A 16,268-nucleotide genomic window follows, 5' to 3' on the forward strand; every position below is an offset into this window, starting at 1 on the left:
AGTACCCAGATGCAAGTTCGTAGAACAGATACAATTAAGGGTGTAACATACGTAGAACTATACAAATACAAATTTAAAGATAACAATTGAATGAAATATATCTACATTTCATCATTTTAATAAAACTAGTAAATGTGAAAACTAGTAAATGTGCACGTGTAACACATGTTAATATTTTAGGCAATATATTAATTGCATGTGTTGCACGTTAATATTTAGACTATATATCAATTACACACAGATATTAGGTACGTTATTATTTATATGTTAATTCTATGATTAGTGCAATATTTAATACGATATTAATTGCACATTAAACACGTTGAAGACTCTCCATTGGAGCAGTCTTGATCATTGGATTGACTTAGTTTGATGGTAGAGATCAATTGGATATGCCCCTTTGGTTCCTTTTATATTGGTATAGATGGTAATCTTCAAATCTAGAACCGCAGAGCAAAACAAACCATCATGGATCAACAATGTTAAAAGATATGAAAATAAACACGGATCGTCTGGTAAAATAGTGTAGAGAAGATATGTTTTAAGCGATACAATAGTACTCATACTTGTCACGCTAAATGATGGAAACTTTTCTGATACAGGCAAAACTTTGGGGTTGTCTAGATCTCCAAAGAGCCGAGAGAATGAAAAGACAGAAAATCTAGAGACCAGCCCTTTTCTTCAAGTGTTGCTTGAAATCCATGATATCGCCTTCCCACCTAGTCACCGCCTGGTTCTCACAGACCCAGATCTCTTGAGCAACCTGATTGATCAGCCTGAAGTCATGGCTCACCAGGACCAACCCCCCGTCCCATTCCTTCAGTGCCTCAGCAAGTGAGTCAATGGTCTCAATGTCAAGATGATTTGTCGGCTCATCAAGCAACAGCATCTGTGGCTGCCTAAATGCTAGCCAAGCAAAAATGACACGGGCCTTCTGCCCATCAGACAGGTTTTTCATTGGCATCACCTGTGCCTTTCCTGACAGGCCAAACTTGCCAATTGCAGCTCTCATCTTCTCCTCTTCATTCCCAGGGTACTCCCTCATCATGTACTGCAGGGCCGGCATGTCCAGGTCCAGCTTCTCAGTGAGATGTTGATGGAATTGTGCAATGCGTAGGTGGTTGTGGCGTCTGACCATGCCATCCAACGGAGATAGGTCACCTGTCATGAGCTTCAGAAGTGTGCTCTTACCAGCCCCATTGGGACCGACCAGTGCAACTCTCGAGTCAAGGTCAACACCGAAGTCAAGGTTCTTGTAGATGAGATTATCCGGAGTGTAACCAAATGTGACATCAGCAAACTGCAGCACTGGTGGTGGGAGTTTGCCAACATCTGTAAAGCGGAATACAAGAATCCTGTCATTGACAACCTTCTCAGCAAGACCACCACGCTCCATCTTTGCAAGAGTCTTCTCTTTGCTCTGAGCCTGACGAGCAAGCTTCGCAGATCCATGACCAAATCGTGCAATGTACTCCTTCATATTAGCTATCTGTTCCTGTTCCCATTTGTACTGCTTCATTTGATTCTCTTCAAGCTCAGAGCGAGTTTGAACATACTGGTCATAATTTCCAGTATATAACTTGAGGGTCTTGTTCTGCATGTGGATGATGTTAGTGCACACTCCATTTAGAAAATCTTGGGAATGCGAGATAACAACAAGTATACGCTCAAAATTCTTTAATTTCTCTTCCAGCCAGACACAAGCCTCGAGATCTGCAAACAAAGGTAAAAAGAAAATCAGGTTGCTTTCAAAAGTAAGCACAACTGACCACCGAGCTATGCAGGAAAGTCCACTAGAACCTCTTATGTAAGAGAAACAAGATTATGTATAGTAGTACCATATAACTTTGTGAGGTAGAAGGATGTGTGTCACATTAGCCAAAGATTCAGTTTTGCTAAAGCACATCTAGATGTGCCATGAGTATTGCAATCTAAGTCCTAAGTCATTGATCTTACGTGGAGATGGGTATTTTCGTTTTACTTCTCTTTTTCTTTCTATGCTTGATTTAGTCACTTAGATGTGCAATAACTAGGACACATCTAGATGTGCCCTAGACACACACCCAAAGATTTTATATCGAAGAAAAATGTTAACGGTAGTCCAGGCAATACAGAAAAAAAAAACATCATTTCAATTTAAAATACATGTTCAAGTGCAGTTTTCATTTGTTTCATACTCACCAAGATGGTTGGTTGGCTCATCAAGCAAAAGGATGGTCGGGTTCATGAACAGCGCCCTTGCCAATGCAATCCTCATACGCCAACCCCCAGAAAAATCACGTGTTGGCTTTGCTTGCATTTGCTTGTCAAAACCTAGACCAAACAATATCTCAGCAGCACGCTTTTCAGCAGTTGATGCATCCATTGCTTCTAACCGCTCATATACAAGATCCAAAGCTTCACCGCCACCATCATCCTAAATAGTCAGCAGCAAGTGTAAGCAATTATATAGACCCGGATGAAATGCAGACAATGGGCAAATAAGAAGATAGAAGTTCAATAGCTAACCTGTGCAGCCAAAATTTCAGCTTCCTTTTCCAACTTCACTCTTTCTTCATCACAACAGATAACAGCTTGCAGCGCAGACATGTCAGAAGCCTCAATCTCACGAGTAAGATGATGTATGTCCATGTGTTCAGGAATGGGGAGTTCCCTGCAGCCTATTGCGGTGAGAAGGGTAGATTTCCCACAACCATTTAAGCCGAGCAAACCATACCGCCTGAGGTTAAATAAAACCATCAATTAAGTGCTCCAGAAGGATACATGGTTGTAATGAAATGAAAATAAACGGATGTATAAACTATACCTCCCGTAGTTAAGCTCCAATTCTGAATCCACAATAAGGTCATGTCCATGAAATGTTAATGAAAGGGACTCAATCTGCAACATACAAATACTATATTAGGAAATCAACAAAGTATTGAAGTAATCAACTAGTATGAAGGAGGGACGGAGATGATGCTAGATCAGATATTCGCATTCAAGAACTATGTAGGCATGGCCCCACATCCCAGCATATTTGGCATATCAACTCGAGTATTATTTCTTGTTTACATATACATAATATTGGTACGATAATGGTTCCAGGATACAACGGATCAGGAAAGTGGCTAATACGACCACACTGTTCCTCGTCGAGAAGAGATGAATGGGTCATATATAAAGAGCCAAGAAATCACAAGTGATTTAACATGGATCTAGCAATCTGTTTTTCGCTCAATATAGGTAGTATATTATATCTGGCGATGAACGACGAGGATGTACATACTCTTGTGTTCTATCACTGGGGGTGGAACTAATCCGTGCGGCGAGAGAAGAAAAAAAAGGTTTGCAACGATGGATGAATAGCAACAAGAAGGAAAAGGGGATCGGATCTCAACGTACGTGGATATCACGGGAGAGCGGATGCGAAGCCAGGACCCCGGTACATGTCCGATCGGATAAGTTAAGGGCCGCTATGCCATTGGCGGCCTTATCGGCCGCTGACGACGCCGACGAGGACGAGGCAGCGGCGCTGGACTTGGCTCCCCTCTTTGCGGCGGCGGCGGCCTTCTTCTGCGCGGCTTTCTTCTTGCTGGCATCGGACACCATGGTAGGAGATCGGGATCGGGATAGTTAGATAGCTCGAGGGTTGGGGATTGGTTGCTGGAGACGGCGATTTGCGCAACCCTACGATACACACGATTTCTATTCCCCTCCCAGCGGGCGGTGGCGGCGGCTTGTGGTGTGGAGAGAGGAGTTGGGGGTGGAGAAGACAAGTGCTACTTGTATTGCCTCCTCCTCCGCTCACTACTGTTGGGCTGGTCAACTTACTCGGACCGGGCCGTGGAGCATGCTGGGCTGTTATCTGGGCTTCTCTTCCATTTCCGCGGGCGGGATAGCCTAGAGTATTATATATATACCTAATCTTTCTCTCAATATATATATATATACCTAATCTAAAATCCCTCCCGTTCCTCCTGGTACTTGTCATCGTCATACGTCGACCGAGGATGCGAGGGCTCATCATCATATGTCAACGACTAGCTCTTGTAGCCTTTGTGGAGCTCCCGACTCCTGGCGTCACTCCCTTCTGGGGTGCACGGTCTTCAGATACATTTGGGCGTTGATAGATGAGGACTTGGCCTGCAGTCTGGTAGCATCAACAGAGATGAGAGCGAAGAGCTGACTCTTTGGACTTATGGACTCGCTGTCGCATGAGAAGTTCACACTGATGTCGGTCACATTGTGGGTGATATGGACTTCGAGGAGGAAAGTATCCATGAATCCATCTTCCAAACACCTCGGGCGACGAAGGAGTTTATAGTCCGTTTCATGGCTGATCTGGGAACGGCTTCTCTTCCTGGAAAGATTTCCCCAGTGGCTGCGACTTCTTCTACTGCTCATGTACCAAGGCCGAAGGCACCCCTGCTAGCTATGCTAAGATCCATGTTGATGCGGCGGTAAGATTTCAGAGAGGAGGTGCAGCGGCAGCCATATGTAGAGATAGCCAAGGTGTCTATCTGGGGAGCTCATCACTTGTCATTGCGGGAGTATGCGACCCAGCGACGCTCGAGGCTATAGCATGTAGAGAGGCTATCACTCTAGCAGAAGATATGAATGTACAACGATTTGTTGTGGTTTCTGACTGTAAACAAGTGATTGGCGACATTGCTAGGGACAACCAGAGTCCATATGAGGCTATAAAGTTGAGATCATCATCTTTTCTTTGTAACTTCACTTTTGAGAATCGAGCTGTCAATTTGGAAGCTCACAAGTTAGCTAAGTTTCCTTTATCTTTACCACCAGGGTGTCATGTGTGGCTTGGCCAGTCTCATGATCAGTGTTGTATCTCACACATTGTGGAGTTTGATTAATAAAGTTGGCTTTACCTCTAAAAAAACCTAATCTAAAATACCTACACCTAAAAAATCTAAAATACCTACCCCTCAAAAAAAACCTAAACTATAATACCTTGTCTAAAAAAACTAATCTTTATATCAAAAAAACTTAATCTATAATACCACCCCCTCAAAAAAAGGCCAGTGTTAGCAATCAGTCGGATGATCCCGCGTCGGGATCAACCGCCTCACTGACCGCTTGATTAGCATGATCATGGTCGTTAATTTCAACTCATCCTTTTTCATTCCATGCCTCGCAGCCACATGCGCACTTGCATTCTCATCGATGACTTCCAGCAACATGCGTCCTCAGCTAGTAGTGGCATGCAGCAGCGTGCACCTTTGCAAGTCAAAATTAACAGTCGTTGTTGCAACGACAGAGTTGCTCCAAAGGTCATCAATCAAGTGGTTGTTGTCTACAAGGTCTGACGCACCTCATACGATGTTGCGATGGTGATTTGCTTGCTACAAGCGCAACTTTGAGGCCGCGGCCAGTGCTACAATGCTGGATGGCGGTCTTTGCGACACCCAAGTGCTTCAACGGTCGTGACAATGCTACAAGGTGACTGCTTCAATGGTCGTGACAATGCTACAAGGCGTGATGCGATGGCCATGGAGATGGCACAACCACATGCTTCGAACGCCCCTGATGTGCTTCGACGGCCGTGAGGATGTTGCAATGGCATCCCTGTTGTTTCGATGATGTTGTGGCAGCCTCGGTGTTGGGACCACGAGATGCTTCAAACGCCCTTGACGTGCTTCGACGGCCGCGATGATACTGCGATGGTATCATTGGTGCTTTTGATGATGATGCGACAGCCCCGACATTGGGACAACGATATGCTTCAGACGCCCTTGATGTGCTTCGACAGTCGTGACGATGCTGCGATAGCATCCCGGGTGCTTCGATGATGTTGCGACGGCCGCGGTGTTGGCACGACGACATTCTTCGAACACCCGTGGTGTGCTTCGGCGGCTACGACGATCCTGCCACGGCATGCTTCGACGACCTTGGTGATGCTTTGTCATGTTGTGAGAGCCGCAGCGATGGCGCAACGACATGCTTCTAACGCTCGTGGGGTGATTCGACGGCCGTGATGATGTTACAACGACAAGCTTCGGCAACCGCGGCGACATGCTTCTAATGCTGCGGGTTGTGATACGTCTCAACGTATTTATAATTTTTTATTGTTCCATTCTATTATAGTATCAATTTTGGATGTTTTATATAACTTTTGTACTCTATTATATCATTTTTGGGGACTACCTATTAACCCAGTGCCTAGTGCCAGTTTTTTTTTTGCTTGTTTTTGGTTTTCCAGGATATCTGTAAGTGCATCTAGTCCCACCCCTAGTTGGTTTTGAAGTATTGATGACAAACCTAGTTGAGGGACTAATGTGTTTGTGAGAATTGCAGGATAACACAGGTAGAAGTCCCTCATTGATTCGGTTTTCCTACCAGAGATGACCCCTAAAAATGTATGAAGACATTAATGTCAAAGGTGGTATGTGAAGATATTCACATTGAAGACTATGACAAGAGAAGACATCGCATGAAGCCTATGGAGCTCGAAGACTTCGATCTTTCATAGTTCTTTTTCTTCTTTGTTGAGTCATAGGAAGCACCGTACTGTTAAGTGGGGTCCAAGAGAACCAGTCACAATGACTGAAGTGATGCTTAACCAAAACCTATGTCTTCAAGTGAAGACTATGAGAGCGAATCTTGTCCAGAGTCGGACAAGTCAGCTTTGCTTGTAGCCCAAGGAAAGTTGTCGTGTGTGTTTGAAATCTGACCGTTGGAACACGTGTCAGTTCCTTAGTGACCCAGGGTCATTTCAGACAAATCAGGTCGGGTTGCCTAGTGGCTATAAATAGCCCACCCCCTACAACCATAAATGGTTGGCTGCTCAGAGTTAGAGTACGGCTTTTGTCGTTTGAAAGCAACCCACCTTGAAGCCTTTGAGAGAGAATTCCTTGCGAGGATAAAGCCCTAACCACCCAGAGCCAAAGAGTGTTAGGCATCACTTAAGTCTTCCCGTCTGTGTGATCTGAAGACTTATTACACTTGAGGACTGTGAATCCTCCAGCCGGTTAGGCGTCGCGTTCTGAGCATCCAAGAGTCAGTGTGGATCACCGGTGAACGAAGTCTGTGAAGGTTTGGGAGTCTACCTTGAAGACTTACCAGAGTGATTGGGCGAGGTCTGTGTGACCTTAGCTCAAGGGGAATACGGTGAGGACTGGGTGTCCTGAGCTGCGTGTTCAGGACCGGGTGTCCGGGACTGTGCGTCCTCAGGTTTAAATACCTAGCCGCCCTAACCAGATGTACAGTTGTCACAGCAACTGGAACTGGTCTAACAAATCATTGTCTTCAACGAGTCACTGGTTTCATCCTTCCTTTCCCTTTACTTACTATTGGTCCTTGTGAAGTCATTGTATGATTGCACTATCTTTTATCTTCACTGAGTGACTGCGTGTTCTGTTTGGCTTCATAATATCTTCCTACCTAATCCTAACTACCTAGCTACTATAGGTCATTGTGCTTTCACTTCATTGAATACTTGACTATGGTTTGCCTACTGTAGTCTACCTTCCGCTGCATGGTAATAGGTCTATTTCTATCGTTTGTCTTCGAAACGTCCATGTTTTTAAGACTTTCATAAAAATCGCCCATTCACCCCCCCCTCTAGTCGATATAACGCACTTTCAATTGGTATCAGAGCAAGGTACTCCCTTGTTCTGTGTGATTCGGTTTAACCACCTGGAGTTTTAGCTATGTCGACTGCAGGGATAATTAAAGTCTCCGCTGCATGTCCCGTCTTCGATGAAAGTGAATATCCCTACTGGAAGAATAAGATGCGCATGCATCTTGAAGTCATTGATGTCGACCTATGATATGTCGTCAAGAATGGTGTTCCTAAGGCTGGTGAAGGTGTCACCGCTGCTGATGTCAAGAAGTTCGTTCAACTGGACTCCACTACCAAGAACATCATTTGTGGTCATCTGACCAAAGGACAATATGGCCGTGTAAGTGCTTTGGAAACATCTAAGCTAGTATGGGACTGGCTCTCCAAGGTCAATGAAGGCGTCTCAACCCAGAGAGATCAGAGAATCAGCGTCCTTCGCAACCTCTTCAACCGCTTCAAGAGAAATGACAATGAGAATGTCCAGCTCACATTTGATTGACTCACTGATATCACAAATGAGCTTCAAGCTCTTGGCGCCACTGAGATCACCAAGCATGAAGTCGTCAAGACACTCCTGAGATCACTTGACAGCTCGTTTGACACCCTAGCCCTGATGATTCAAGAACGTCCTGACTTCAAGACACTCGATCCGTTTGACATACTTGAGAGGCTCAACACACACGAGTTTCAGCTTTCTGAGAAAAGAGACATCTACGGTCCCAACTATGGGTGAACTCGTGCCTTGAAGGCAAAAGCTGTCTCCACATCTGAAGAAGAATCCGACAGCAGTTCTGATGATCCTGAAGACATTGGAAAGGAGCTTGCTATGCTTGTGAAGAAGTTCCAAAAATTCACCAAGAAGAAAGACTTCAGAAAGTCTTCACGGTCAAGCTCAAGGAATGATGAAGCTTCTGCTTATGACTACAAGAAAAGATCATGCCACAAGTGCAAGAAACCTGGCCACTACATCTCTGAGTGTCCGCAGTGGGACAATGAGAACAAGAAGAAGAAGAAGAAGAAGAAGAAGAAGAAGAAGAAGAGCAAGGAGTATGACTCTGACGACAAGAAGAAGAAGAAATACTCAAAGTCTTCTTCCAAGTCTTCCTCAAAGTCTTCATCACACAAGAAGAGCTCATCTGGCAAGGCACGTGCGTTTGTTGGCAAGGAAATGGATTTAGAGGAGGAGTCTGCTTCTGAGGAGGCGGAGGTGGAGTCTGAGGAGGAGTCCGATTATGGCGTTGCGAGTCTGGCTACAGCATACGTTGCCAAGTCCATCTTCAACACTGAAGACAACGACTTCATCACTGACACCGATGCAAATGACAAGGACTACTCCGCTCCTACCTACTGCTTCATGGCACACGGTGCCAAGGTAAACACACGCACTACTCACTATCAAACATCTAGTGAAGATGACTCTGATTGTGATTCCAAACCCAACTACAAAACACTTGCTAAAATTGCAACTGAACAACAAAAAGCTATGGAACATATTCAAAAACTATTAGACAAAAGCGATGATCTGCTAGACGCTGAAATGACTCGATCTCAGTCCTTAATTGAAGACATAAAAAATCTTCATGTTAAGTATGAGGAACTTGAAAGTCGTCATGAAACGCTCTCAACAACTCATGAAAGGCTTTCCTATGATTATCTTCAAAGGAAGCAAGATCTTGAGAAATTGAGAGCAGCTCATGAAGATCTTCAAAAGGAAAACGAGTCACTTCGCGCCAAACAGATCAGTTCCGCTCAGGAAGGATTTGAACCACCATGTCTTAAATGCATTGAGCGTGATAACGCTACCTCTGTTGCTGAATGTTCTACTGCTGCTACTATTGCAATATCTTCAACTGTTGATGTGGTAACTAACCCCTCCGCTGAGGATACCACTACTATTGCTGATGAGAATGCTAGGTTGAAGACACTGCTTGAAACAGGGATGTACAAAAGTCTCAAAGGGCATCAAACACTATGTGATGTCCTCAAAAGGCAGATCCTGAACCGAAACCCTAGGAAAGAGGGTGTTGGGTTCGAAAGGAAAATGAATGCTGATGGCTCTTACTGGAAACCTGAGCAGTACCCCAAAACCACATGGGTTGCTGCAAAGGAACCCTCAGCGGATCCATCCACCCTATCTGGCTTCACTTGTGCTAATCCCATCGTTATTGATGAATCCTTTGATGCAAACTATAAACTGTTTAAGAATCAGAATGGTGAAGTGTTTGCCAGGTATATTGGTACTAACTGTAGGAATGGACCGCCTATGAAGAAGATCTGGGTGCCGAAAAGGTGTTTGGAGAATCTTCCTGTGAATGTCATCATGACACCACAGGTGAAGAAGACAAACCCCAGACCACAGGCTTCATACGGTCCAAAGGCTTCATACAGACAGAGGACTCACCTGAGTCGCACTAACGCAAATGTTTTGCAGGGAAGCCATACTCAGGCCTATGAATATGAGCGCGGTTCATCAAACCGCCATGTTCATAAGACCAAGAACTATTCTGCTTATTCTTATGAGTACTATTGTCCTCCTGTAAGACTTTTTGCTAGGGCTCCAAAGCCAAAGTTCTCAGATGCTGCACTTAGACTTATTGCTTCTAAGCCACCCTTGAAGATGTGGGTGGCTAAGAAAGCTTAACTCTCTTTTGCAGGGAAGGGTCTCCAGCAGAAAACCAAAATCGTCTGACGCTATTGCTGGGGACCTTAAACATCTTGTAGGGCGCAAGATCAAATGCCCGAATGGTCTTATTATGTACTTTGTCCCTGAATCGCTTGCTACTCGCCCTATCAGTCCAAATCTCGATCTAAGCTTTCATAACCCACTAGTTCGTCAAATGTTTTTGCTTCACAATTCTCTTCGTGAAGCCTATCCCCCTAACTGCATTGTAGGGTATGACACCAGTAGCTTCAGAATGGATTATTGATAGTGGGTGTACCAATCACATGACTGGCAAGAGAAGCCTTCTTATGGACTCAACATTACGTCCATCCGACAAGAGTCACATCACATTTGCTGACACTGGTAAAAGTAAGGTATTGGGTCTAGGTAGAGTTGCAATCTCAAAGGATCAACACATGGATAAAGTCATGCTTGTTGAATCCCTTGGTTTCAACTTAATGTCTGTCTCAATGCTTTGCGATTTAAACATGATCGTGATGTTTGGAAAATATCGTTGCCTTGTTCTAATGGAATCTGACAAGTCTCTAGTGTTTGAAGGGTATAGGAAAGATGATTTGTACGTGGTAGATTTCTCAGCAGGACCATAGCTTGCCGTATGTCTTCTGGCAAAAGCTTCAGAATGCTGGCTCTGGCATCGGAGGCTAGGGCATGCTGGCATGAGGAACCTCCACACCCTTGCAAAGAAGAAGCATGTCATAGGCATCGAGGGCGTCAAGTTCAAGAAAGATCACTTATGCGGTGCCTGTGAAGCAGGAAAGATGACGAGGGCCAAGCATCCCTCGAAGACAATCATGACAACAACTCGACCCTTCGAACTGCTCCACATGGATCTTTTCGGTCCCACTCATTACTCAACTCTTACTACTGCTTGTCTCTATGGCTTTGTCATTGTTGATGATTATTCTAGATATACTTGGGTGCACATAATCCTCTACAAGACTGAAGTGCAGGATGTCTTCAGACGCTTCGCCAATCGAGCAATGAACAACTATGGCGCCAAGATAAAGCACATCAGAAGTGACAATGGCACTGAATTCAAGAACACTGGCCTTGATACATATCTTGATACTTTGGGCATCACACATGAATTCTCAGCCCCGTACATGCCACAGCAGAATGGCATCGTCGAACGCAAGAATAGAACACTCATTGAGATGGCCCGAACGATGCTTGATGAATACAAGACTCCATGAAAATTCTGGCCTAAAGCCATTGATACTGCATGCCATACAATCAACCGTGTTTATCTTCACAAGCTTTTGAACAAGACATCTTATGAGCTCCTTACTGGCAAGAAGCCAAATGTCAGTTACTTCAGAGTATTTGGCGCCAGGTGCTGGATCAAGGATCCACATCACACTTCAAAATTTGCACCAAAAGCACATGAGGGTTTTATGCTTGGATATGGAAAGGATTCGCACTCCTACAGAGTCTTCAATCTCTTTCATTATAAAGTGGTTGAAACAGTGGATGTGCGGTTCGATGAGACTAACGGTTCACAAAGAGAGCACCTGCCAAATGTGCTAGATGAAGTTCCATCCAGTGAATCAATCAAACTTATGGGAACTAGAGAAATCATACCCTCTGAAGCTCAACCTGAAGAGGAACTTATCATCTCCGCACCTGATCAACCTGAAGACAATGCTCAGCCTGAAGACAATCCCTCTAACAATGACAATGATCAGCAAGAACAAAATCTTCACCCTGTACATCCTCGTGTTGCAAATGAAGTGCAGATTGAGAGAATAATTGATAGCATCAATGCACCCGGTCCGCTCACTCGTTCAAGGGAAACACAGCTAGCAAATTTCTGTGGGCACTTCGCATTCGTCTCAATAACAGAACCCAAGAAAGTTGAAGAAGCCTTCATGGAACCTGAATGGATTCAAGCTATGCAAGAAGAGCTTCAACAGTTTGAGCTGAATAATGTATGGGAACTGATTAAGCGTCCTGATCCTCGGAAGCACAATATAATAGGCACCAAATGGATATACCGCAACAAGCAAGATGAGCATGGTCAAGTTGTCAGAAACAAAGCTCGTCTCGTTGATCAAGGATATACTCAAGTGGAAGGGATTGACTTCGATGAAACATTTGCTCCCGTGGCTCGACTTGAAGCCATATGCATACTGCTGGCCTATGCAAATCATCATAACATACTTCTATATCAAATGGATGTGAAGAGTGCATTTCTCAATGGCAAGATTGAAGAAGAAGTGTATGTTGCACAACCGCCTGGCTTTGAAGATCCAAAGCATCATGACATGGTATACAAGCTCAACAAGGCACTGTATGGCCTCAAACAAGCCCCTCGGGCTTGGTATGACACACTCAAATACTTCCTGAAGAGCAAAGGCTTCACACCTGGTTCTCTCGACCCCACTCTCTTCATGAAGACATATGATGGTGAACTGTTTGTGTGCCAAATATATGTGGATGACATTATCTTCGGCTGCACCAATCAGAAATACAGTGAAGAGTTTGGATATATGATGCAAGAGCAATACCAGATGTCCATGATGGGAGAGCTGAAGTTCTTCCTTGGTCTTCAAATACGACAGCAACACAACGGCATCTTTATATCTCAAGAGAAGTATCTCAAAGACTGCCTGAAGAAGTTCGGTATGCAAGACTGCAAAGGCTTCACAACGCCAATGCCAGCCAAACATCATCTGGGTCCCGACGATAATGGTAAAGAGTTTGATCAAAAGGTATACCGCTCCATGATTGGTTCTTTACTTTATCTATGTGCATCTAGGCCAGATATTATGCTTAGTGTTTGCATGTGTGCTCGATTCCAAGCGGCACCAAAGGAATCGCATCACTTAGCTGTGAAGCGAATTCTTCGATATTTGGCTTACACCCCAACTCTAGGATTATGGTATCCAAAGGGCTCAAAGTTTGATCTAGTTGGATTCTCGGATGCTGATTATGTTGGTGACAAGGTTGATCGCAAGTCTACATCAGGCACATGTCATTTTCTGGGATGATCACTTGTATGTTGGTCTTCAAAGAAGCAGAACTGTGTATCTCTCTCCACTGCTGAATCTGAATACATTGCTGCTGGATCTTGCTGCGCTCAGCTTCTGTGGATGAACAAAACACTCAAAGACTATGGCATTCATCTGAAGCAAGTGCCACTCTACTGCGACAACGAAAGCGCCATCAAGATTGCCAACAACCCAGTTCAGCACTCGAAGACAAAGCACATTGAGATTCGTCATCACTTTCTCAGAGATCATGTTGTGAAGGAAGATATTGATATCATACACGTCAACACTGAAGAGCAATTGGCAGATATCTTCACCAAGCCCTAGGATGAGAAGAGATTTTGCAAGTTACGGTGTGAGCTAAATATCTTGGAATCATCAAATGTCCTGTGATCAGGCACACATCCTAACACTTATGCATATTTATGACTTAGATGTGCAACACACGAAGCAAAGTATATCTTCAATCAATGAAGACATGCATTCTAAGTGTGAATACATTAATGAGGAATTTGACCTCGGAGCACCACGATAATTGTGCGCCGTGTCTAGGTCTAACACTTCCTATACGGTGGGTAACGCCACCACCAAATGTTCTGTTTGAAGTGTTTCACTCATGGCGTTACATTTGCTATGTCTTCACATTTGGTTTGGCTTCAATCTCAACATGTCTTCATGATTATCTTCACTATGTTGATTATATATATATACTAGTGTTCTGTCCTCTACAACATTCACTTATAGCTATGTCTTCTTGTTGAATCTTTTGAACTAAGTGAATGTGATCGGACCCTAACCTCTCTATGCTTTCTATCTCAAACTCTAACTCTCCAAATCATATGCATTCTCTTGAAACTGTCAAATGTCTTCTCTGCGTCCTTGTCAGCAGAAGATACAGAGACAAACATTAAGTCCGCTTTCAATGCTAATTCCTTCACCTAAAACCCGGAGAAGTGGGAACGACCACCCGACAATCCAGGCGTGCGTGGGACGTGGAACAACCTCCGATATGCTGCATGATGGCCACGTGTTCCTCAGATGTGAATCACCAGGGGCACCTGTGTAATAACACTGAGCCGCCCCTGTCCCTATAAATACACGCCACACCACAGTCATTATCTCTTCTTCCACTCTCGCACGAACCCTAGCGCCACCGCTAGCCCTCGACGACGCCGGCGACGAAGCGCTTAGCTGCCGCAACCTCTCCGACGCCGTCTTCACGCCGACCGCGAACATCGTCCTCTCCGCCGCCGCTGTAGGTGTCCTCCGTCGCCAAGTTAGGGCACGAACGATCAAACTGCTCGGCCCCCTCTTCCACTCCGTCTAGCAGTTCCTTGTGTGGTAAATAAAAACCTCCTTTTTACGGCCCCTTTGATCCTACAGATTCGTCACTTTCTACCACAAGTAGTTTCTGTTCACACATGTTGGATCCACTTCATATTGCATCTCATATTATGCCTAGTATGTTCACTTATGCTTCACAAAGTAGTTAGATTCCTCACTTGTACTGATCCGTGGATTCGTACAAATCTGGAACCAACTCCTTATCTATGAGTGAATGTCTTCGCATGATGAGGTCAATGTCTTCTAAACTGATTTATCTTCAAAATCTTCTGAGAATGCATATGACCTCTTCCCCTTCCCTCGCACCTTAATGCTGTCACAGGTACATGTCCGTGGGAGAATCCCTTGGTTCTCATAGTCTGCATTCATTTACAGAATTCTTACAGTATCATATAAATTCTCCCGAAGCCAGTTCCTGTTTGTCCAGCAAGCGAAAGCCTTTGAAGCCTTTGAACGTGTTGAAGCCATTCAGTTTGAAGTTCATGGCTGCAGAGAAATCAGCAAGGAAGGGTGGCAAACAGCGTCATGGGGGAACATCAAGAGATTTTCCTGATGACCTCTCAGAGCTTTACAAGACAGATCCTGAAGAGGATTACAATCAGCGCAAGACACGAATCCAATGGATTCGACGATATTGGGCAGAACAGTGGTTCAAGTACAGATTTGTGACAAAGGAATATGCTGAAAAGAATGCCATCAAGTGACCATGGGGAGACATCCTCTATAAAAATCTTCAACCCAGGTCCAGAGATGAAGCCATTGAACAAGGCTTCTATCCCTGCATGGTCCGTGGACCACAGCCTGCGGATGCTGACCCATCGTCACTGCTATGGTGTCGAGACGACAATCTGTTCAAGCGCAACTTCTAGTTTGCCCAGAATTCAGCGAAGCAGAACAAGAAGTCTTTGGGACTAGACTTCAACCCTGGTCCCTCTGCTCCCCGTGCCGATGGCACCCGCGAAGCTGAACCCAATCTTGTTGGGCCCTTCTACAACCTGGAAGGTCTCATCACTCATATCGTGGTTCAAGGGACAGCCATGGATGAGCCTGCAGATGACGCTGAATCAGATGAAGCGCCTGTAGCGCCGAAGCCAAAGAAACTGAAGTAGCCTAAAGCTTCAAAGCCTGCCTCAGCACCAAAAATCTCACGGGCAAAGCCACTGGCTACTGCACCTCCTGAAGACAGTGTGCAGTCTGAAGATCTGTCACGCATCTCCAAGCCCCAGAAAGTCAAGATGCCTCTGCCACACACCAGCCAAGAATTGACTGATGCTGCTATTCTGCGCAATGATGCCATTGATCTGTCCAGTGATGAAGATCTTGCAGATGACGCTCTTGAGCAACTGATCAAGAGCAAAGAAGAAGCAGAAATCTTCAATGATCTGCCTCTCTTTGACGTGGAAATCATCCACAACTTCATTGATGAGTGGTTTGACACGCCCAACCTCAGCTTCGAAGATCTGCAACTTCTAATTGGCCTCAGTGTCGCCTTCCATGGCGCCATTGCTTCAGAGCTAGCTCTAGCTCAGCGCATCGTCGAACTGAAGCAAAAGATTGACTTTGAGAAAGCTCAGTTCAAGAAGCATATGGCCAAGCTCAGCGTGTAAGAGGTGAAAAACTTTAAGATTATGCTGCACGAGCTCAAAGAAGCCTTTCTCAAGAAACGTGCAGAAGCTCAAGGTTCTCG

The 16,268-nt window shown here is 44.8% G+C and overlaps 1 protein-coding gene across 1 annotated transcript; it reads right to left on the reverse strand.

The window, feature by feature from the left end:
- Positions 1 to 492: 492 nt before the first annotated feature.
- Positions 493 to 3,749, reverse strand: LOC125524682 (ABC transporter F family member 1-like). Its single transcript, XM_048689717.1, has 5 exons — positions 3,385 to 3,749; positions 2,807 to 2,880; positions 2,509 to 2,719; positions 2,182 to 2,416; positions 493 to 1,713 (listed from the first exon to the last, which is right to left on the reverse strand). The coding sequence occupies exons 1-5, from the start codon at positions 3,589 to 3,591 to the stop codon at positions 662 to 664; spliced, it is 1,779 nt and encodes a 592-aa protein (XP_048545674.1). The 5' UTR covers positions 3,592 to 3,749; the 3' UTR covers positions 493 to 661.
- Positions 3,750 to 16,268: the final 12,519 nt, after the last annotated feature.

The sequence above is a fragment of the Triticum urartu genome, chromosome 7 (assembly GCF_003073215.2).
Source record: "Triticum urartu cultivar G1812 chromosome 7, Tu2.1, whole genome shotgun sequence".
Taxonomy (NCBI): domain Eukaryota; kingdom Viridiplantae; phylum Streptophyta; class Magnoliopsida; order Poales; family Poaceae; genus Triticum; species Triticum urartu.

Coding starts and splice junctions, on each gene's coding strand:
- LOC125524682 (XM_048689717.1), bottom strand. CDS start 3,591: ATGGTGTCCGATGCCAGCAAGAAGAAAGCCGCGCAGAAGAAGGCCGCC. Junction 2,720..2,806: donor TTGGAGCTTAACTACGGGAG/GTATAGTTTATA, acceptor ATTTAACCTCAG/GCGGTATGGTTTGCTCGGCT. Junction 1,714..2,181: donor TGAGCCAACCAACCATCTTG/GTGAGTATGAAA, acceptor CTTTGTTTGCAG/ATCTCGAGGCTTGTGTCTGG.